This window comes from Atractosteus spatula, chromosome 17 (genome assembly GCF_055471065.1).
Source record: "Atractosteus spatula isolate fAtrSpa1 chromosome 17, fAtrSpa1.hap1, whole genome shotgun sequence".
Classification (NCBI taxonomy): Eukaryota; Metazoa; Chordata; class Actinopteri; order Semionotiformes; family Lepisosteidae; genus Atractosteus; species Atractosteus spatula.
In genome coordinates, this window is record NC_142722.1 from 5,198,380 (window position 1) to 5,220,590 (window position 22,211).

The window sequence follows — 22,211 nt, forward strand, 5'->3', positions numbered from 1 at the left end:
CCACAGGCATAAATAAGCACTGACAGAGAAGGGCAGGTGACCTGTCAGCTGTTGATTTATACTGTCTGAGAAGCACCAGCCAGCCTTCTGAATCTGTTCCGAGGTCTCCTGCAGTGTTACAAGGCTTGTCACAATCAGGCCCCCTTCACTTGCGTTGTTAAAAAATGAACTTTGCCATTCCAACATGACACGGACCATTAAAAAAAGCCGGCTTTGTTATGTACTGCCAGATCGATACCCCATCAATATTCCACACTCACTAGCCCTCATATCAATCAAAAGCTGCAGGTTTAATGTATTTGCAGGTTCCTTAATCAATTCTGCGCGCTCTGATCTGACCAGAACGCTCCAGTGATAGATGGGAGAGCTGCAATCCGCCTGTCCTGAACCTGCCAATAAGCCTGCCCAGCCGCCCATCATAAATCTTTGATCTTTCAGGAAAGAGGTGTGGGGTGGAGACGACCCAGCCCAGTTCCAGCCTCCCCCTGCACACCGCTTAGCACTGACTGACGACTGTTGGCCACTTCAGAAGCTGTTTTGCTCTTCAGAAGACAAGAAGCAGAGCAAGCACTGTAGTTTTTCAGTCCATGGCTCCTACCCGTTTGTAGAAGGTCCTTCAGAGTACTCCAGATCACACTGTGCGGCTGATGTTCAGCCACACAGTTGTCTAGAGTAACCTTCCTGGAAAGGTCAAAGGTACTTAATAATGTAATAATAATTCCTTACACTTATAAAGCGTTCTTCTGGACTCTCCACTCAAAGAGCTTTACAGGTCATGGGGATCCCCTCCACCGCCACCAGTGTGCAGCCCCACCTGGATGATGCACCAGTCCGCTCCCCACACACAGGCTCTCAGTAGGGAGGAGAGCAGAGTGATGGAGCCAGTTCAGAGATGGGGATTATTAGGAGGCCATGACTGGTAAAGTCCAATGGGAAATTTGGCTAGGACGCCGGGGTAACACCCCTATTCTTTTCGAGAAACACCCTGGGATTTTTAATGACCACAGAGAGTCAGGACCTCGGTTTTACGTCTCATCCGAAGGACGGCACCTGTTTACAGTATAGTGTCCCCGTCCCTATACTGGGGCATTAAGACCCACACAGACCGCAGGTTGAGCGCCCCCTACTGGCCCCTCTAATACCTCTTCCAGCAGCAACTTGAGACGCATGCTGGTGCAGACCGGGTGTGCACATTGTAAAAGCAGGAAAAACAACGGAGAATTCCACAACACTTGGGCACTGGTGAAGTGGAGCTACGGCTCCCGACTGCATATAACAGTAATCTGAGATGGCATGCTCGTGCTCTCCTGGCTGTGTTCCGTCAGCACGACGAGGAGCAGACAGAGGCTCGCTTCCATCCTGCAGCAAAACCAGGCTCCTCCCCGTCTTTCTCTCCTAGCACCTCGGAACAGCAGGATTTCCAGGATATTTCCATGAAAAATAAACACGATTGAAACCCATTGAGTAAAAAAAAAGAGGGGTTCTTTTCAAAACGAGCTTCCATTACTGTTGTGATCAACAATATTTCTCTTTAGGATCAGAGGAGGCAGAGGAAAACGACAAAGGGGAAATTTAGAACAACTTCAGCCTAGGGCAACGAATGTGACGTCCGAATCCTAAACTACTCTCTTGGGTGACAGGTGCATCTCAATGTGTGACACGGAGGCACTGTTACTGGAGGAAAGAACTGCATGCCATGTTAGGAAACTGCCTACAGCCTGTAAATGCACAAGCACATCAGGGCACATATAGCTTTGACAACCCTTGCAAAGTTCTATGATGACTAACCTGAGAATGTTACTGCATGTTTTTTTTAATCTTTCCACGATTTCTGATCTTCCTTAATTTCTTTGACTTCCACAGAGGCCTGGAGAAATTAGCCAGTACTTTGCGGACACCCAGCAACACCCCCTGATTAAATTTCACCCCCTGGCTTTGCCAGGCTGGACAGCTGCTTCACTGAGATTTTCCAGAAACAACTGAAAGACCAGACGTACATACAGTACAGTATTTACAAATAATCAAACCCAATTGAACGCATCTGGATTCCTTAAGCCTGAGAAAATGGATGTTAGAGGTCTGTTTTTAAAGTATTTTTTCTTTTTAGTATTTCATGCACTGGTAACACAGCTCAGGCAACACTAATATGAACTGCACAAGACCTTTGCAAGGCCTTCCTTCCTTAAAAGCCAGGTAACGTGTTCAGCTGAGATGAAAGGAGAAGAAAGCCAAATAATAGCCACAGGTATTATTTTTTTCCTGAAGAAAACAACCTGCAATGTCTGAAAAAACAGAAAGGAAACTTCTGTCAGTAATCTGGAAAATACTATTCTGGAATAGTTAAGCACCGTAAAAAAGGTCTAGTAAAGATTTTCTAAGATGGAAAATGTTACTTTCGTGTTCTCTACTTCACTCGGGCACCAGTTTAATGATCCAGTGATAATGACCACCTGTGTATGTGTTGTATTTTAATTTCTTGTTTATTTCCCTTCTTAAGATCAATTTATTAGCCATATACAATTTCTTGCATTAGGCATACAGACGGGGAGAGAAAAGCTTGGGGGTCAGAGCGCAAGGTTAGCCATTTATATGGCGCCCCTGGAGCAGTTGGGGTTAAGGGCCTTGCTCGGGGGCCCAACAGGGTAGGATTCCTCTGCCGGCCACGGGATACGAACCGGCAACCTCCCAGCCACAGGCGCAGATCCTGAGCCACAGTGCCACCACTGCCCCCCTTGTGGTGAGGTACGAGAAGAGTTAATACCATGAGCTACATTATCCATAAAACAAGGACAAGGCGGCGGGGGGGGGAGTCGACACACCTCCCATGTCAATTTTCCACAGGGGCTTCCCGAGACATTGAGTGAGTAAGGAGATACCCAGCCTGTGGGCTATCAGCCCTGGGCCACTACAAGACGTCACTCAAGGTATTAATACCTCTCCGCGTTCATTAGAGTTCCAAGCGCCATTTGTATAAATCACGTAACTGGCAGGGCAAAAAAAAAAGAAAGAAGATTATTAATTCACCTGCTGCGTGTGTCGTCTTGAGCAGGCCTGGAGTTACTACACATTTAGCTGCTGGAAACATAAAAGATTCAGGAAATAATTCAAACATTTTTACAGGTATGCAATATTCTCTGGAATGAGAATACTATAGTTATAGCTTATGTACTTTCACAGAAAGTTGTCAATTTGTTTTAAGCCCTCTGACCAGCAATACAGCTTGTGCAGTGAGGCATTGCTACTTGCCAAATAAACACAAAAGGTCGTTAGGTGCAGTTTCACCCAACGAGGTACAGGTGGAACAATGCCTGATCAGGTAACCTAAAAAAAGCCCTTAATTCAAAGCTTAGGTCACTGCAAGAAAAGGGCCACACTTAGTGAGTTTTCTGTGCATTCCAGAATGCCTCGAATGTCACCAGGGCGACCTGTCAGAGGCCCTCTGCTCACACCTCCTAGACGTCCCACCCGACTGGCTTGGACAGAGGCTGCGATGGACTCGTCAGCAGTGGCATCAGGTCCTCTTCACGGATGAGTCACTCTTCAGCCTGTTCCTGTTCAATGTAAAACGTTGATTGGGAGCATTCAATTGGCCCCAATACCTATCAGAAGCCAAATTGAAGTGCCCCCAGAGGTAAGAGTAATGGGCATCCTTATATACACACACACAGATCATTCAAGACCTCTTCCCTGAAATAAAACAATCAAGACCCCTTTTCTGAAGTAACTCAAGCACATAGAACAATCAAGATCCCATTCATGAAGTATCATGCATACAGAACAATCATAGAACGATCAAGATCTCTTTTCCCAGACATAAGGAACAGGGCACTGGGAACAGGAAGTGGTGAAAGGTATCTGAAGTTGGGCTGAGGGACTCTTATTCCATTTAGGTGTTGACCAGGAGCCCATTAAATTATGGTCACCTTGGACTGCACGTAAGCTGTGAAAATTATTGTTCACAACAAATCATCATCATACATCACAATTAACTTGCACACACACCCCCATCAATGTCAGTCAAAACCCAGCCCAAGGCGATCCAGGAACATGAAAGAGAGCAGAACGTTGAGTTGCTACGGTCACTTTATTTCACCTCAGCACAGGTACAGTCTGTATATATATAAATATAACCTTGTTACTGAGAGAGACTACTTTCAGCTAGTCTACAGATGGACAGTGAAGCACGTGATCAAAAATGCAACAGATCTACACAACACAAGAATGAACAATTACAATGTTTTTATAAAAAAAGGATACACCTACCTACCCTCTACTTTAAAAAGGAACACACGCTGAGATGGCAGATGGAAATATGAGCACCGACAAACACTCAACACTGTTACCCACTGCTTAGCCATAGTGTTATGGTCTTCACATAACAGACAGAAAAAACCAAGACAGGATTCACATCGCAGGAGGGAATGCTCCACAGCCACAGCACGGCCACCAGCACACACTCCAGCTGCTTCAGGACTGATTCCTTTCTTTTTTTATTGCACACATTCTCGGAAACCTGACAACACGGCAGCGCATTTCGAGGAGAAGCCTGAGTCCGGTATCCCACTCAAGGATACAACAGCAGTGTCTCGCCCAAGATTTGAACCCTCAACCCTTGAGTCAGTCTGAAGCTCTGCTCCCCAGTCCTCACTGCTAGCTTGTGGAGAAAGGGACTGCACACATTTCTTTGACAACTTCACTGTGTTTACTGGAAGTATTTCAGAATACAGCCGAGGGAAAGACGGCCAGCTTATCCCTGTTGAAATTGAGTGAAACCTGCTGTTTCACCTTTGTGAAAGAGGGTTGAATTGGATCGGCAAGAAGGATGTGTGAAGAATTTCTTTTCCTCCCCCTCGCGTCAGGTGAGTCAGTTGATTTGTTCTCACAGATTGCCGATCTATTGGTACAATTTTTCCCCCCATCTGTTCTCTGATTTAAAAGCCTTAATCACGTCCGGGACACTCATTCTAGATCACTTCCAGGAAACACCCCAACAGACAGAGAACTAATACATTTCAGCAGAACTAATTTCAGAGATCCGAGGTCGAGAAATTCGCTGAGGCACGTTTCCCTGAACACAAAACCGTTGCGTTCAGAAAACGCAAGCATTCGACAGAAGATATAGAATAGCCCTGACCGGACTTTTCCTAGAACACAAAAAGAAAGGTCCGTTTGTTCCTTTGCATAAAGATTCAAAACAGATTAAATAAAAACAACTCTGAAAGCCCCTGTGGACAGAGAATAGAGAGACTTGCAGTAAACTTCTTCATGGAGAATGATCATGTTTAAAGCTTTAGCCACAATATCCCAGAAGTCATTTTGTCAGAAAAGCCAGAGAGAGCAGAGATGTTCACTGGCCCTCACAGATGCAGTTAATCACAACTTCAGCCGGGCTGTATCAGTCGCTGGGACGGACACACAGGCCTTGATTGGTTATACTACACAAGGAGACAGCAGCAAGAAATCGACAACCACTAGACAGCTTTCCAAGCACTGCTATGGCTCCAAACTGGAAGAACAAAACCAGGATGGACTGACTTGATTTTAAAGCATAGATCCCAGAATGGACTCTCCCTGGGAACTGCTTACAGACTCATGCCTACAGATGCACTATAGCTGGAAGCTGCAAGTCCTGCCTTGTGACTGCACAGATGCAAGCCTGTCAGTGCGTTTCTGTGAGCTGCGTACAAGCTCGGGACTCGTTCTCACGTTCAGGTTTTTACAGACTGAGAGCGTATGTTTTCCACCACCGTTGCAGCTACACATCATGCAAAAAGCTTTGGTTGGCAGTTGCAATGAGCTGCAACACCTTACGCACAATGAATGACTTTAGGAAGTTCAAAAAGATCTTATTTCCATGCCTTTTAAACAAAAATAATGCAATTCCTAAAGACTAAAAAAACTGTTTTTACAGCTTACAGATGCTCATAAGAACACCACTGTAGCATGCAATCTTCTGTACCTCTTTACTTCACAGCTTGAAGACTCCTGAACACCTTGGTATGATTTGCTCTCAGTAGTATTTTGTACACAGTATCACCTGCAGTACCTGCACAACACTCCTTTAAAAGCACAAAGGTAAAAAGATGTTTAAAGTCTGCTTCCCTGTTGCCTTGGCATCTTTGATTTTCCTGACAGGCTCATTCACGAAGTCGGTCGATGGCTCTCTGCCCACTGCCCACTGCCCAGTGCCGCAGAGGATTCAGTGTAGACTGGTATATTGCAAAAATGTGACGGAAGATTTTTATTTAAGGGTACTATGCTATTTTCCAAACTAAGATACCAGGCAAGGTCTTGTGATTTTATTTTGAATACAGCGGATTAGGCCACCTGACATTTTGCCACACTGAAGTTTCACAATATCTGCAGTTTCCCTTGGCTTTAATTATTCTTATGCCATTCACTGACCCTACAATATCTTACATTTCCTCATGTTCTGTACGACCCTCTATCCTGCTGCTCCATGCTTCAACCACAATTTCCCTCTGCTTTGCTCTGTTTTTACCGCATGGCTGCTCTTTGGCATCTTGGTTCTAAAGCATGACCCTGCCTGGCACCCACTGCAGCGCAGGCCTGCTGCTCCGGGACACAGCTCTGCTCTCAGTCTGGCACAACGACGCGAGACTGGAGGACTGGCACCTGAGCAGGGCTGTCCTTTGCCACCCCAAGGACGGATATTTGCAGCGGACGCAACCTGACGGACTTTGGTTTGGACTTCTGCGCTCCAGAGACGGCAGCAGTCAAGCAGCCTCTGTTGAGGCGGCTCTTTAACGCACCTGTCATCTGCAGGCAGGTTCTGGGAATTCCCTGGGAACGAGAAATGCAGCCGGGAGCCCCGCATTACAAAACCCTGAGGTTTACACACCCCTCAAACGGCTTACAAGAGGAGGAAAACGCTTTTGCACAGCGCGCCCCACGATTCCTAAAATACACATGCGATGACGGGAGAACACATTTTGTTAAACAAAATCCAGCTCATGAGCAAGGACTCTGATGGGGCCCAATTGGTTTGGATTTGTCTTGTTGTGTGCACTCAAAAACCCACCTCAACAATGCCAGCTGAGGACTGGACTGAGGAAAAGAGCTCCTAACATACTGGGAACTGGGGTCACCAGCCTGTCACTGCTCTTCCCATCAGCCCCTGAGCAGTCTCGCTCCCTTAGCTGACAGAGGAGGCTGGCTTGTGGAAATCTGAAGGCGGGGAGAGGCTTTACTGTGGTGCTATGGCGGACTGTGGTATGAAACACGATGAAGATAAGAACTGTGTGGCCGTATCGGCAATCTCTCTTTAAATTAACAGTGTCTCCCGTGCCTGCTTCTTCTCCAGAACACAGTACGCCGAAGTGTCTCAGAAAAATGCGAACCATTCATTTACAATAAAAAACAATTAAAAAGGAATGCGTATGTACAAATGACGCAGTGTTGCCATGGTGCCAGACCCAAGCAGATCTTCCCTCCCGGGCAGACCTCCTGTCGGCTGAATCCTGTGCCCGGACGATTTCAACCACCGGGTTTGAAACTGTCCCGCGAGTGAAGGTCCGATGGGATGGAACGGTTCCTCCTGAGGACAACGGTTCAGAAGTTCTGCAGTGCGGGCAGGTTCTTGTAGAGCTCCAAAGAGGCCGGGTTCGAGAATGCTCCGATCTGGGTCACTTCCTTCCCGGCGATCACCTGCTTGACCGCGACTTCCACCTTCTTCCCGCTTATTGTGTACTAGAACAACACACAGAAAACACAACACAGTCTGAGCCTGATCCAGGTCTGAACAACGCAGGTGAACTGCATTTACGGCACATGGCACTTGTTGTAACAGAAAGAATAAGGTTCTGGATCCCGAGATGAAGTTAAACAGATGAGTTTATTGCATGCAAGGAACAATAAAGCCGAAGTCTTGTTTCCCGCAAGAAACACCAAAACCGAAGTATTGTTCCATGTGCCGGTACAAACTTTTAGTTTATATAGTATTTCCCTGCTGCTTCTGACGTCACTCGGTGTTATGGTAAAGAGGGGGGGTCATGGTATTTGGCTAGTTAAGAGACCCTGGCCAAATGGTCCCCAGGGGGTTCCTAGCTTGCATCTGGAATCCTTATCAGTTAACCTCCTTTCCTGCCATAAATTCCAGCTTGTTGTTTAGAAGTCTAAACCTCATACAGAAAAGGATTTAATTTAAACCCATTTTCACATCTTTCTTCACACTCAACCCAGAGGATCTCACAGCACTGCTCTTGGTGGAGGGGACCCACTTCATCCTCCACTGAAGATCAACCACCCATCGAGGTGATGTTGGGCGGCCATTCTGCCCCAGCAGCCCCACTACACAGCGGATTAGGGGGAGGAGAGAGAAACTGCTTCTCCAGCTGGATGGAGGGGGGAGTGGAACTTTGCCAGAACACCGGGCCCAACTCTCCTACACTTCCGAACAGTCGTGAGATCTTTCAGGACCAAGAAGTAGACCTCTGTTTTATGTCTCACCCCAGGGGCTGAACCGCCAGACACAGCGATCTGGCCCTCTGAGTGCCCACACTGCCTGGCCTCGTCGCCTGTGCAGCTGCGATGTTTGTACCATCGCTCATGAGAAGGAGCTCCAACTGCTCACCTACAGTACTGCATCGCCAAGCAGCTCTGCCTGATCATCGGGATGGGCTCCAGGATTTTCCAGTACGCCCGCCTGCTGCTGCCATTCACCTCAACGCCCTGCCTCATCCTGCGCTGTGCCCGGTTACTATTCAGTCTGTGCCCTGTCACCCTGTCTCTTAACCTGTATCACTTTTTACTGACAACCGATAATTATCTCTAGATACAATTAGGAGGGCCCTTTGTTCCTCAGACACGTTCCTATAAAAACAGGCTAATTGCAAGGCAAGTGGAAAGGTCCCAGGTAGGCTGACAGCGTTTTCAGAAATTGGAAATCCGTAAATTTCTCCTCTAGCTTGATTTAAGCACCCTGGTGTCTGTCTGTTCTTATACCGGCCCTGTATCTTTGCAGAGTCTCAGATATTGAGAAATGAAACAGCTTCTTTCCTTGTTAATTTGACAAAACTGCACCATCTAACATTGCTTCCACTCCTCTGGGCTAGGACTGTTAAAAGCGAAATGAACAGCAGAATATTAACTCAGAGCTTCAAAAACAGAAACATCTTGATGCTACTGAAGAGAGGAAAAGGCTTCATTGTAACACTCTGCTCTTTTATCCCCGAAACGGGGTAATTATTTAAGTCATTATGGAGACTCCCAGAGACACAGACTGCAGAAACATACAATATTATTATGAGACAGAATCAGAATATCATGTTTTCACTTGAATGTTTTCTGTCCGTAACGGTTACTGGAGCAAACAGTAAAATCTTTCATATAATACTTCACCAAGAAGGAAACATTAAAAATACTGTACAGCGTATATATTCTTTTTTCCTTTCTCACCGTTTCATTCCTTGTCGTTTCATTTCAAATTTCCAATCCATTTCGAACATTATCCTGTTCAACAACTGAAAGTCACACACATGCAAAACAAACTCGCGCGCACACACACACACAAATTCCTTGATCATTACCGAAGCGCTATGTGCCTCAGCTCTTTGAAAGCTGTTTTTCTCTGCATGCTGTTCACACACATTGGGCTCAACCGGAGGTGTCTGAGAAACACAGCCACCTTTTCTCAGGTGCCATGAGCACAGAGCCACACATGTTTCTAAAACAGAGTGGGACTAGGGCTATGTCTGAGTATTAGAGCATGCCACGATGTTCGGAAATGTTCGTTTTATTTGGATGCTACCATAAACATCCAAATACTAATCAAATGTCAAAACCACAACTAAAAAGCTCAAGCCTGAGGAATAAGTGAAAATGAATCAGTTTTTACCACTGGAATTGTTGCTGGGCAGGAAAATGGCCAGAGACAAAACCAAAATGGTGCCCTCACACTGCCCTGAGCACATTACTGATGGTGATGGTGAAACAGTGAACGAGCAGCACAGTGGTTCACGTTGCTGCCTCACAGCGCCGAGGCCCTGGATTCAGTCTGGACCTGGGGTGCTGTCTGTGTGGAGTTTGTATGTTGTCCCCATGTTTGCGTGGGTTTCCTGTCACAGTCCAAAGACATAGTGGTAGGTGAGTTGGCTTCTGGGAAAACTTCTGGCCAGTTTCTATTCTGGCTTCTGACACTGGTGTGAGTGTGTGCGTGTCTGTGTTCGTGTGTGCGTGCCCTGTGACAGACTGACATCTTGTCCAGGGTGTACCCTGCCTTGTGCCCTTTTCTTGCTGGAAAAGATTCCAGCTCCTCTGCAACGCTCACGAGCTCTGCAATCAATCATTTCGAGGAAGGTTTTCTAGTCTGCGTACTGAGTACTATAGTTAAGAAGTGATCACTGCAAATGCATTAGAACCTACACAAGGATATTTCCACACAATGTCACGATGACAATGGTAATACCTGCTTTTCGATTAATCTGAGCTGTCACAGGCAACAGATGTCTTTCTCCCAAAATTTAGAATGAATCACAGATCGGGTTCTACACTGTGAACACACTGAGAAAGGCAGGAGATGCGTCCTAACCCTTAAATTTAAGACTGCAAAATTTGAGAGCTACTAACAATTAAACAGACGAAGAAGCTAATGTGCATGAAACCAGTACTGGTAATGGTTTAATATCCTCACTGTGTCACTAGCAGCAATGGCACTGCCTAGGATCTGGTATGTGAGGCCAGAACTCATTCTGCTCTTTTAGGCTGTACTGCACACAGCACACCCAGCTCTCTACGTACAGAAATAAACAAGTCAGAGTGCCGAGAAGGTGATCACAGGCACGCTCCAGCAGTGCACTGTTCTCTTTATGTATGTGGCACCTCAGTGCTCTATACCTGCCTCATCTTGTAACATCCTGCTACCCCAACCAAGCCCCGATAATAATAATAATAATAATAATAATAATAATAATAATAATAATAAACTTTATTTTATATAGCGCCTTTAAAGGTGGCTTCTCAAAGCGCTTTACAGGATGACAATAACAATAAATAAGAAGACTACAACAATAAATAAGAAGATTTCACAAGATAGGACACAATTATAATTACAACAATACAACAATAACAATAGAGGAGACCGTGGAAGGTGGTATTAAGAAGAGCAGAGGGGTGAAGAATGGAACCAGTTCAGTAAAGGCTTTTCTGAAGAAGAAGGTTTTGAGTCTGGATTTGAAGGAGTTTAGAGAAGGTGACTCTGATATCCTTGGGCAAAGAGTTCCAGAGCTTGGGGGCATAACAGGAGAAGGCCCTGTCGCCCATACAATGTAGACGGGCTTGGGGGACAGTAAGGAGGGCAGAATTTGAAACCACGAAACCAACACGCAGGTTAATTCAATAAACCCCGTCAACAGCCGAGAGCACAAAATCTCCTTTTCATCAACGCGTAGTACCGCGCAAGTCATCAAGACCCCCGTCAAAAAAAACCCAAAGGGGGAAAGAGACTAAAAACAGACCCCCGATGTTAAATTGCTATTTAATTGTAATTTGCTCGTTTGGCTCGTGGCTTGTTAAAGAAATGACGTCACTGCCTTTCGAAAGCTAACATAGCACCTCGACTGGCCACCATCGACCGGGCAACTTCACCAGCACACTGTATGAGAATACCCAGTGAGATGGAAAATAAGGCAAGGAAGTAAAAGGGCAAAAATAGTGGTTTGTACTTAAATCCAATTACCTCATCCTCATTTCATTTCTTTCATACATTTGCCTCTGAACACTTTACCACTGTTGCCTGGGAAACTTCAAAGCACACTATGAGCTGTGGTGACAGCCTCTTTTGTCTCCTATATGAGTTATTTGTGGCGTTGCTGTCCCAGCTCCATTTTCTTCTCAAGCACAGTCAATCCCCCCACCTCCTCAGCCCATCATGTCTTTAGCGGAAGTGTAACGCATTCATTTCATTACCTAATTAGCAGAGCGGTTTGTGGATGTTCTGCTGTTAATAGCAGCCAGCTGTGTCTCAGTTAAACTGCTCAGAGGCGGACTCACCAAGACCTAGCTAAGCGCTAGTGCTCACTGTAAGACTCCCAGCCAACCAGAATCGCTTCTGAATGACAGCTGTCTAACTGTCTCTTCACTGGCTGCAGACTCAACGTCTGTGAAATAAATATTTAGTGTGGCTCTCTAAGTAAAAGCAAACTTATTAAAGCGAAGTAACATTATGTCATTCTTTACCAGCTGAGCATGAGGTGACTGGGTCAACCTCTCAGTGTGTCTGGAATGAGGTTGGGCACGTTGACAGCTCTTTGCTGAAAGTCCGATTTTTAACTGTCATTTCTTTGGTCCAGTTTTGTGAGGCCGAACCTATCCAGTCTACCTGATGAACGTTCGATTACACTCCAGAGCAACAATGAAAAATTCGTTTTGTTTTCTTGTGAGGCTCCCTTTCATACCCTAGAACTGACAGTGACAGAACGACGATCATCTTCAAAAACAGAACTTTTCTCTTTTCTTGACTACATTTTTGCACCCCTGGTATAAATAGCAGCCTTCTGTGCGATCGTCCTCATCGGGCCCTGCACGGTCTCCCAGGCCTACTGCGTTCCACTATGATATTGTTTGTTTTGTGCATGGTATCACACCAGACTAACTTCCCAAAATATTAGGAAATACCAGTCAGTTCAACAGGTACCCTCAGTACAAGGAGATCACTGGCTGTCTTTGGCAGAGAGAGACAGACTTAACCCACCCCCCCTGGGCAGAACAATCTCCTATCACAGTCCTGTTGGAAACTGGTGGAAATGGTAGTGTGGCATCCCACACTCCACCTTCAACTGAAGGCAAACCTCACTGGAGGATAGAATGAGGACGAGATTTAAAACCATTTTCACACTCATTTTTAAGACGTGAAGAGCAGAGTTAAAGGTGGAAAAGCAGCCAGATGCCTGGTACGAGGAATGAGCGAATCACATTATTTGTGCAGAGCGCAGAGGCTGTCTCTGTGATGCACGTGGGAGGGATATAAATAAGGTCTAGTTACCGGAATGTCCTGAGTCTCGAGGATGAGGGCTGGGATGTGACGGGCAGACAGCGCCTCTCGGATGGCTTGGCGGATGTTCTTCACCAGCTCCTCGCTAAAGGTTTTGTCGGGACACATCTTCAGGAACAGAATCACCCTCTCCTCGCCGTCTTTGTTGTACTGGGGAACACAAAGGCTGTCGGACACTTCCTCAAACGCTTCGACTACAAAAGTGAGGAGGGAGAGAGAGAGAGAGCGAGAGAGAAATCGGTTGTTAGTCTTTGCTCCAGACAAGACACAGGGCAGAAAAGGAAACTACTGTACATTGTCACCCGGGACAAATTTAGGAATACAATCCAGTGTTTAGTTAAAGCCATCTATTATAAATGGTCTAAAAAAATGCTGTATACTGCAGGGATTTTAATTAAACTAAACAAAGCATTTATATACTAAATGTTGCATGACTTTTATCATATATGAATATATGGAAATAAATAGAAACATTTAATCAAGAAAAATAACCTGATAGATATCAATGCATTCTGTATTCTTCAATTTGTGTTTTTCAACACCAGTTTTTTCTCTTGCTTTTTGATACTTTCTTATACTCCGTCACACCCCATCAGGGACTCAAGACAAGGTCGGAGTCACGCCCTCGCAGCCTCACCGATGTTGTAGATCTCCGAACTTCCGAACCGCACACCGTTGGGATTCAGCGTGCCATCGCTGCAAATGACCAGAAGACCCAGTCAGCCGCCGTTTGAAAAAACGAGGAGAGCAGAAACGCAAGGCGGAGGGGCGCGGCGCGCGCGTCTGAGGCTCACCTTCTGCCGAGCATGACGACGCCTCCCGTGTGGGGGTTGATCTTGCAGTAATCCCCATGGGCCCAAACTCCTAGGAGACACAGCACAGCAGCTGTCAGAGGCTGAGCGGAGCGTCGGCTCCATCGTCTGTGAGGAAGTGCGCGTCTCTCTTTAAGAAGAACTCTCTTTTCCCCCCCACGCTTTGCGCGGAATGAAAGAGCAGCAGACTGAACATGAGGAAACAGACTCAAGGGAATTGAAAAAAGCTCCCAGCAAAACCCATTTGACTCCCACTCGTGCTGGAGACTGTCCGCGGGGCTGGATTTCTTTTCAGCAGTCTGGGGACCCTGGTGCCCTTATATTTACTGCTCCGCTTCAGCAGAGATGAGCAGGTTCGTGCTCCGGGCTTCTCCCTTGCCGATGGGCTGTGAGCCTGCATCTCCCACACAGGCGACAGTCAAGGCCGAACCGCCTGCTATAAAGGCAGCGCTCAGCGCCTCCTCTTTCACTTCGACAAAACGCAGAAAGATAAACCCCCTTGATTTAAAAGCCTCTATCTAGAAGAAAAAAAATCCACTTAAACTCCAGCCCAGCAGACGCACGTACAGTATGACAAACACTGCTCCTTCAGTGGCACCTGGAGGATAATTAAACTGCGGTTGAGTTTGATCTCAGCCGTTCTGCCCCATTAACAAGTGCTGTCCAGCGGAAACTGCCCTGTGTTATCTGTGATCCACGTGACAGGGCAAATGTTCCACACACACACACAAAGAAAACACCCAAAGCCTTATATCTCATTCTTTCTGTGTTGAAGGACCCCTTTTGTAGACAGCTCTCAAACAAAAACAGTTCATCTATGTTGGGCCTCATCCCCAGAGGATTGAAAAAAGCCCCTATGTGAACTTAGAGACACATCCTTCTGGTTTCTGGCTTCTGGTTTCTGCAGCGTTAAGTGAACTGAGTGCCTCTGCAGAGGGACCCCCGGCAGCACTGGTACCCCCTCCGTGCAGCTTCACAGAGTGCTGGGGCGATGCACACTGCTCAGCGGGACAGCGGTGGAGACTGCAGTGAGGGCTTGGACCCGCCACCTTCCAGGGGTGAGTCTAGAACACTGACCCCTACTCCGCGGGGCTGCGTGGGGGGTCAGCTGCACACTCAAGCCAGGCTGGACAGCTTCACGCAACACTAAAGCGGAATTTTCTATAATTCATTGCCGTTTCAAATTTCAAGCACAAAATCGTGAACTTTGCGAAAGTACCACCATAAGTCACTACGTTATCCTGGTCTTGCCACGGGTTTGCAAGAACTGTGACATGAAGCAGCCCTTCCTGCTCACATGTCACTGTAATGACTGATGTAATGTACCTCAAAGTTGAAAGCGATATTTCTATTGGATTAATAATAATTGCTTACACTTATATAGCGCTTTTCTGGACACTCCACTCAAAGCGCTTTACAGGTAATGGGGATCCCCTCCACTACCACCAGTGTGCAGCCCCACCTGGATGATGCACCAGTCTGCTCCCCACACACCAGCTCTCAGTGGGGAGGAGAGCAGAGTGATGAAGCCAGTTCAGAGATGGGGATTATTAGGAGGCCATGATTGCTAAATGCCAGGGGGAAATATGTCCAGGACACTGGGGTAACACCCCTACTCTTTTCGAGAAACGCCCTGGGATTTTAATGACCACAGAGAGTCAGGACCTTGGTTTAACGTCTCATCTGAAGGACAGCGCCTTTTTACAGTATAGTGTCCCCATCACTATTCCCAGGAGGTCTCCCATCAAGGTACTGGCCAGACTCACACCTGCTGAGCTTCAGTGGGTTGCCGGTGGTGAGTTGCAGGGCGATATAGCTGCTGGCCAGATTAAAAGAGATGTATTCACAAACCTGCTGGTTTACACTGTAATAACGCTGCAACAGGTCACTGGACATTTCTCTGCCTCGTTCTGAATTGCAGAACATGGTGCTGTGCATCCCTGGAAATGTGATGTGGTGTAAATTGGACGTTTTACAAGTTACTATGAAAATTTTGCTTTCAGTGCGGTTTGAAATGCACTCATCAGTGCTGAAGCCCGCTATATAAAAATATTGCTGCAATTCCCCATTAAACGTGCATCTGAAGCAAAGTTAGTTGTGCTCATGCTTTTCCATGCTCCCCCCCATAGTGGACGTGGAAAAGCCTTTTCTGATGTTGAGCCCTGAAGTAATACCTCAGATACCACCAGTCAGGACATCCCCGGGGGGGCAGCACACAGCTGGCTGAGAGCCGCCAGGGCTCTGGGACAGACTCCAGCAGAGACCCCTGCCATGCGTCGGGCACCGTGGGGCTGGCATTAACGGCCCGGGCACTGCCTGCACCGGAGCGAGACGGACCCGGGACAGAAAACCGATTTTTTACTGCAGCCGAGGGAGGCAAGAGCAGAGAGAAGGGGGAAGCTGGCTCACCAGGAAAGGTGGAGAAGTAGGCCTTGTGATATTTGCTCCCGTTCTCGTCGTTCCAGAAGTGTGTTGGCTGGCAGGGCATGGGCTTCAGGCACACCAGCTCGCCGCTCTCCCCCCAGACGGGCTTCCCTGGGGGGCACAAAGAGAGCAGCGGGTGTGAGTGGCACCTGGGAGCAGTGCAGCATCCTCTTCCTCCTTCACGCGGGACCAGGTGTATCTCCGAAGCCGGAAATAAAAAAGTGCCGCAGCTCAGCATTCACCTGGCCAAGCTGTGCAGTTGTTCATCTCTAGGGGTGCTGAGCAAAGCAGGTGCACAGCACCCACTTAAAGGTGAGGTCCGAAAATTAATTTCTCTATTGATATAACTATGTCAAATTTTATGAAAATTAAAGATTAATGTCAGATGAAAGACTGGTGCAATTGCAGTTACATTGTGCCATTTATACTGAGGATGGAAAGACAAAGACTGGGCAGGGCCTGTGTATCACTGGAAGCCTGTATAGGGAGGCATGAACAGAGGTGATGTGCTTCCTAAACTTTACCTTCATCACTCCAGGCTTCTACCGCCATTCCCAGATTCCGAGCCTGGATCTCCCCGCGGTGCACCGGCACTGTGAAGTTCTGCCCCATGAAGCAGGAGACGATGTCCGTGCCACCTAGCGAGTCAGAAGGAAACGGCTCAGTTAAGACGCACAACCAATTTCTTTGCTCAGGTTCGGACGTACATCATTGGGATTTACAGGGGCAGCAAAGCGCAGTGGGTAAGTCTCTTCACTCGTGAGTGGTGGGCTGTGGGTTTGAGTCCCTGCTGCAGACCCTGTTCTTCTGCTTTGAGTGAGGTGCTTGACCCCAGTCCCCCCCTCTGTTTGAATGTTGACCAGCGTGGCTGATGTTCCACCCCAGTGCTCTCTGATCACCTCACTTGTAGAAACTAGGAGGAGCTCTGGCCAGATGAGACATACCTATTGGGCTTTACCATGTTTCCTGTAGTTTGGGATAGCACAGTGGACTTTCTTTTAACAATTCTCAGTGAACTTTAGTAAGGTTAACTATACCCTCAGCACCAGGATAAAAACAGCACTTGAATCATGCCTTTCGAGCCCATTTAACACAGACGCTAGGAACGGTAGGTTGAATTCAGCACTAAACTGCCAGACGTTAGGGTGAAGGCCTAACATAATTACAATGCAAACACTAACACAGAGGTAAAACAATTCAACTCCTTCAGAGGAATTCCACACCTGTTACCGAACCTCTGCACAATCGGTTTTGCCCTGCTGCACTGCTTTTGCACTGCTGGTGCATCGTTAAGCTGTTTTAATGACAAAAAGACATTTTTGTACAACATGCAAACCCCTTCGACTGCAGTCAGCATTAGTATTTTTTTCTGTTCTTTGACACAACAGCTTTTGTGAGTTTACTAAAAACTAAAGACCTAAAGACCTAAAGACTAAAGACCTAAAGACTAAAGACTAAAGACTAAAGACAACATGAAATGAAGTGATTGGGAAGTGGCCTGTGGTGCACCAGATCTGAGCTGAATGTCTGAATGAGACAGCTGAATGTCTGGAGTTTCGGATCAGTGCTCTCTCGTGTCAACAGTGGCCGTCCCATGACCATGCAACAGTGTAGGCCATGCTGGATCCATACGGCTCTGGCTGCTTCAGAACAGGTCTGCAGATTCTTTACCAGGTGGAGGAAAATAGCACACCATTCCACTACCACCCACCAACCCCCCCCCCCCCAAACCCTTGCTGAGGATTTGTCTGTCTCTCGGCCAAGATCGCCCACGGCCCCGAGAGGACCAGGAGGTGCAGAGTAGGACGCGAAGAGGAAGGGGAGTTCTCCGACAGCAGCCACACAGAGCACACAAGATGGAGTTGTGCTTCCTGTGGACGATCCGCTCTTCTGAGCGAGGTGGAAAACGATCAGACAGGCTTGTAGATGGGAATTTTAATTAGGGCTCATGTGGGAAATGAAAAGACCAGAAAATATCTGGGGACCACCTAAGAGCCCTGGGGTAGCGCACAAACTGCGCAGAGACTTTTTAAAGGGCTTTAGATCCTATCTCGCTGTTGCCATTCCTATTGAATTCAGTCCTGAAATTTCAATGAATATTAAGTTCTTGCAAAGTGAACTTTTTTTTAAAACGACATAAAAACAGCTTTTCCCCTTCCCCCTCTGTTTTTTTTTCCAGACGGAGTGAAAGCTGGGTTTTGTTTGTCTGTGTGTGTTTTTTTTTCCGGTTTTCCAAAAATACAACAGCTACGCACGATCACAGGTGAGCTGTAAGAACCGCTTGAAATCAAAGCCAGGAAACACCGAAGTCCCAGAAGAGTACGTGAGAGTCGTGCTGCTGGGAGTTCGAGTTTACCGCAACTGCTTAAACACGAAGGAAATGCTTTTTTTTTTAGATAAAAGCACATTCTTTTTCATTTTCTTTGTGGTGCGGGGTGGGGGACTATAAACACCTTCCTCCTGTGAACAGACTTGTCACACTTGTGCAGCTTCACTGATGTCACACCGGATCCAGATGAGAGTCCGACAGCTCCCGTGTTAACGCGGCGGATCTAACGACGAGGTGGACCAGCACTCAGACGGATCGCACACGGAGCGAGCACGGCAACCGTGCTGCGAGGCCAGGACCAGTCGCTGTCCGGGAAGGGTCAGGACCTGCAAACCAGGCTCCACAGTGATGAAGTGGCCAGCCTGTCTCAGTGGGACATGGGCTTCCTGGCTAGGCCTTTGACACAACGTCACGCCTCCTCAAGAGCTAACTGCAGTGCCTCAGACTCAGTGCACATCTGCACATATTTCTTGTCCCACGACATACATATCGTTCTTCTGTTATTATTTATTGTGTTTGTGATGTACATCTGTCTACGTTGTGTGGTGATGTCTACTGTTCTGTGTATGTCCCGAGAGTGCGATGTACACGGCAATAAACTACTCCACCCACCCTTTCCTGCTCCCTTCCTCCTGTTATCACACGTGGAAGCCATGAGCGTTACCGACACATTGCAGAATTCCAGAGAGAGGTTCTGAGCATTCCCTGCTCCGGAACCTGAAGCCAGCAAGTTCTGGCCAGGAGTCTGCAAGGGCCTGTCATGGAGACCAATGTTTCATTCCAGGAGGACAAACCCCTCCTGGGATCCGGAGGCAGGATATTCCATTATCCAGAGGGGATGGGTGAGGATTCAGTACAGTTTTGCTAGTCAAGAAATATTTCAGTGTACTTGTGTACTTTTTTTCTCCTGAGGCAAGGGGAGGACTGCTTTGTGACACCATTAGTGCCAGGACAGTCACACTCAGGGCAAGCCTTTGCTTGCAGACAGTCAGAACGCATCTATTCTCAAGATCTGTGCATTGCAATCCATCCGTTTGAAGCTTATTGAGTACGGGACAGTTACAGCTTCCGAGCGCCGTGTAACTGTGCAGTCTTCCTGCTTTACAGAGCTTGTTCTGCGACGAGGCCCCAGCCTGTGTATCACAGGTGTCCTGTAGTGCCTCAGTGTGCCCTGACCTCCCTCCTGCTACAAGCCCTCTGACCAGGGCTCCAGCTCTGATCTTGTACAAGAAAGAATTAAACATCATTCATGGAGCTTTTAAATGTTATTTCACGAACCAAGACAGGGGACCACCAACTGATGTTGTTGTCATCATTTAAATTGATAATGTCCCAGAGGGCCAAAGGGGCAATGTGAGCTGCAAATCTACTCTACAGGCACAGGTACAGGTTGGGGAATTAAGAATGAGACAGAACTAAGTCAAGTTCTCTTGTAACAGAATCTGGGTTTAAAACATGCATGACTTTCTCTGAAACATCAGACTTCAGTGGTCTAAGCCATGTGGGCTGTAATGCACTGTACTCACAAATCACATATATGAGACATGAAAATCTCATTAACCTGCAAATATTTAGCATTCTGTATGCAGTACGTGACTTTGAAACTTCATTCATGATCCTCAATCTGCTTTTAGGGAACAGACAACCCACAATGAAACAAAAAACAGAAAACACCTATAATGATTCACTACAATCTGTGTCCTATTTTTCAAAAGCTACAAGGTGCTTTGCTACAATGAGCAGATTAGCTGATGTCATTGGAAGCAGCTGCCATGTAAGTGCTTCATGTAAATTTCCTTCCCTATTAACAATGAAATGCTCACTTTCTATGCACCCAAATGCTTCGGTCCGCCCATTAATCTTCATTTATTTATGCTCACCTGTTTGGAAGTTTGCGAAGGGGAGTCTGGAATGGCATGATTGCATTCATTTGCAGTGATAAATGATTTACAACGATCATTCCTCCGAGGACACGTCACACAATCGCGTCACGCAGGGCCACCTGGGGAGATGGACGCGCTCGTGCAGCGACAGTGGAATTGTGATGGTAACCCACGAGCAAGAAACACATTTCAGTCTTCCACGCTGACAAATGAGCTGCTAAAATGAGGTAGCGGATGTGATGCGACCCCTACTTTACCTCATTCTCAGATTATTATTATTATTATTATTATTTTTGCCCCTTTAAGAGGCAATCTGCTGCTCGCAACACAAATCCGAGAAATGCGGGAAAGACCAACCAGAATGGGGAACCACAGCAGAAGTCTGCGTTGGAGGAAATGCAGCATCGGAGACACAGTGGTATGCCGACCAGATCTGATCAGCCTCAGGTCAAGGGGAGAAAGGAGAAAACATGAGGCACGTGAACAGGGCAATTCATGAGAGATCCTGGGATCAGTTTGCTACTAGAAACTAAAGATAATGAGGCCAAATGACCTCCTCTTGTTGGCCACTTTCTCCCTGCTTACAGAGACCTAGTGTTGCGCAGGGGCACTGCTGCTGCAGCATGGCTGCCTGGCATCACCCGGATGGGGGTCTTCGGGATTAAATGGGTGAGATCAACGCAATAAACTGCACGGGAAGCAGAGGGAGCTCCTGGAAAGCTCTGGCCCAGCAGGGATGCACAAAGCGATACAGCGGAGGGTCGCGCGCGCACACACACACACAGAGCTGTGCTCTGTGAGACAGCATTCAGATTTGAATCCAATGAAGACTTGGCGGATTACAGGCCTGAAGGACCTGTGAACGTTCCCGCGGTGCTGTGCGTACATGAGCCCGGCGGGGGGCCGTTGGGTAAGCCCCAGGGAGGGGCCTGGTCTCCGAGCCGCCCCGCGGGGCCTCACCTGAGATGGAGCCCAGCAGGACGCTGTTCTTGATGCAGCGGTAGACGTACTCGTAGCTCTGCGGCTTGAGGGGGGAGCCCGTGGACAGGATGGTGTGGAGAGTCTGCAGGTTATGGGTCTCCGCTGCGCACAAGAAAAAAAAAACAAACAAGCAAATTCAGCGAGAGCTGATGAGGGTCTGCTCTCTGCCGAAGAATGCCATGGGGTCTGCCTGGCCCACTGAGCGACCAGGTGTTTGGTGAAATGTCATCGGAAGGACAGGAACCCCCTGGCACGGTGCCCCCCCCCCCCCCGAAACATTTGCCAACCTTCTTCCTAAGGAGAAGGCAGCATGGCCCTCAGCCGTTCGCACTGCCCCCTGCTGGCGATGGAGGTGGGGGGTGGGAGGATTAGGATGGAGGTCACCTGTGCCTATCTGGAGGCGAGGATTCAACCCTCTGATCAGACAGCAAAAGCAAAGGGCTGTGCAAGAGACTGAGCCTTGCGGGGCTTTTCCTGTGTTAGCGTTCCTCGTTGCAATGAAAGTCCCAGGGGGAGTTTCCCACATTTATGCCTAAAGATATGGAACGCACATTAAACCAATCGCAAGGCTGATTTTGTGCTCCAGGGAGTGCTAGGCTCAGATTACGATACTGCCAATAAAGGCAATCTACATATTTACACGGAGGAGAAACGCAATTAGTTCTAAATTCATTTACACAAAAATACGCGCAGATATCCTGTTTGTCGATTCCTGGACCTCATTCAGCTCCTCAGATGGCATCGCCAGCGAAGAAGAGAGGAAAGAACAAAGA

General features: G+C 47.4%; 1 protein-coding gene across 1 annotated transcript in view; it reads right to left on the bottom strand.

The window, feature by feature from the left end:
- Positions 1-4,065: 4,065 nt before the first annotated feature.
- aacs (acetoacetyl-CoA synthetase) overlaps positions 4,066-22,211 on the bottom strand; it is a 52,874-nt gene continuing 34,728 nt past the window's right edge. Inside the window, exons 12-18 of the mRNA XM_088935650.1 lie at positions 21,418-21,540; positions 16,770-16,883; positions 16,231-16,356; positions 13,804-13,873; positions 13,647-13,705; positions 13,001-13,203; positions 4,066-7,710 (exon numbers count right to left, since the gene is read on the bottom strand). Coding sequence (XP_088791776.1) covers positions 7,573-7,710; positions 13,001-13,203; positions 13,647-13,705; positions 13,804-13,873; positions 16,231-16,356; positions 16,770-16,883; positions 21,418-21,540 — 833 coding nt within the window. The 3' untranslated portion in view covers positions 4,066-7,572. The remainder of the gene's footprint in view (positions 7,711-13,000; positions 13,204-13,646; positions 13,706-13,803; positions 13,874-16,230; positions 16,357-16,769; positions 16,884-21,417; positions 21,541-22,211) is intronic.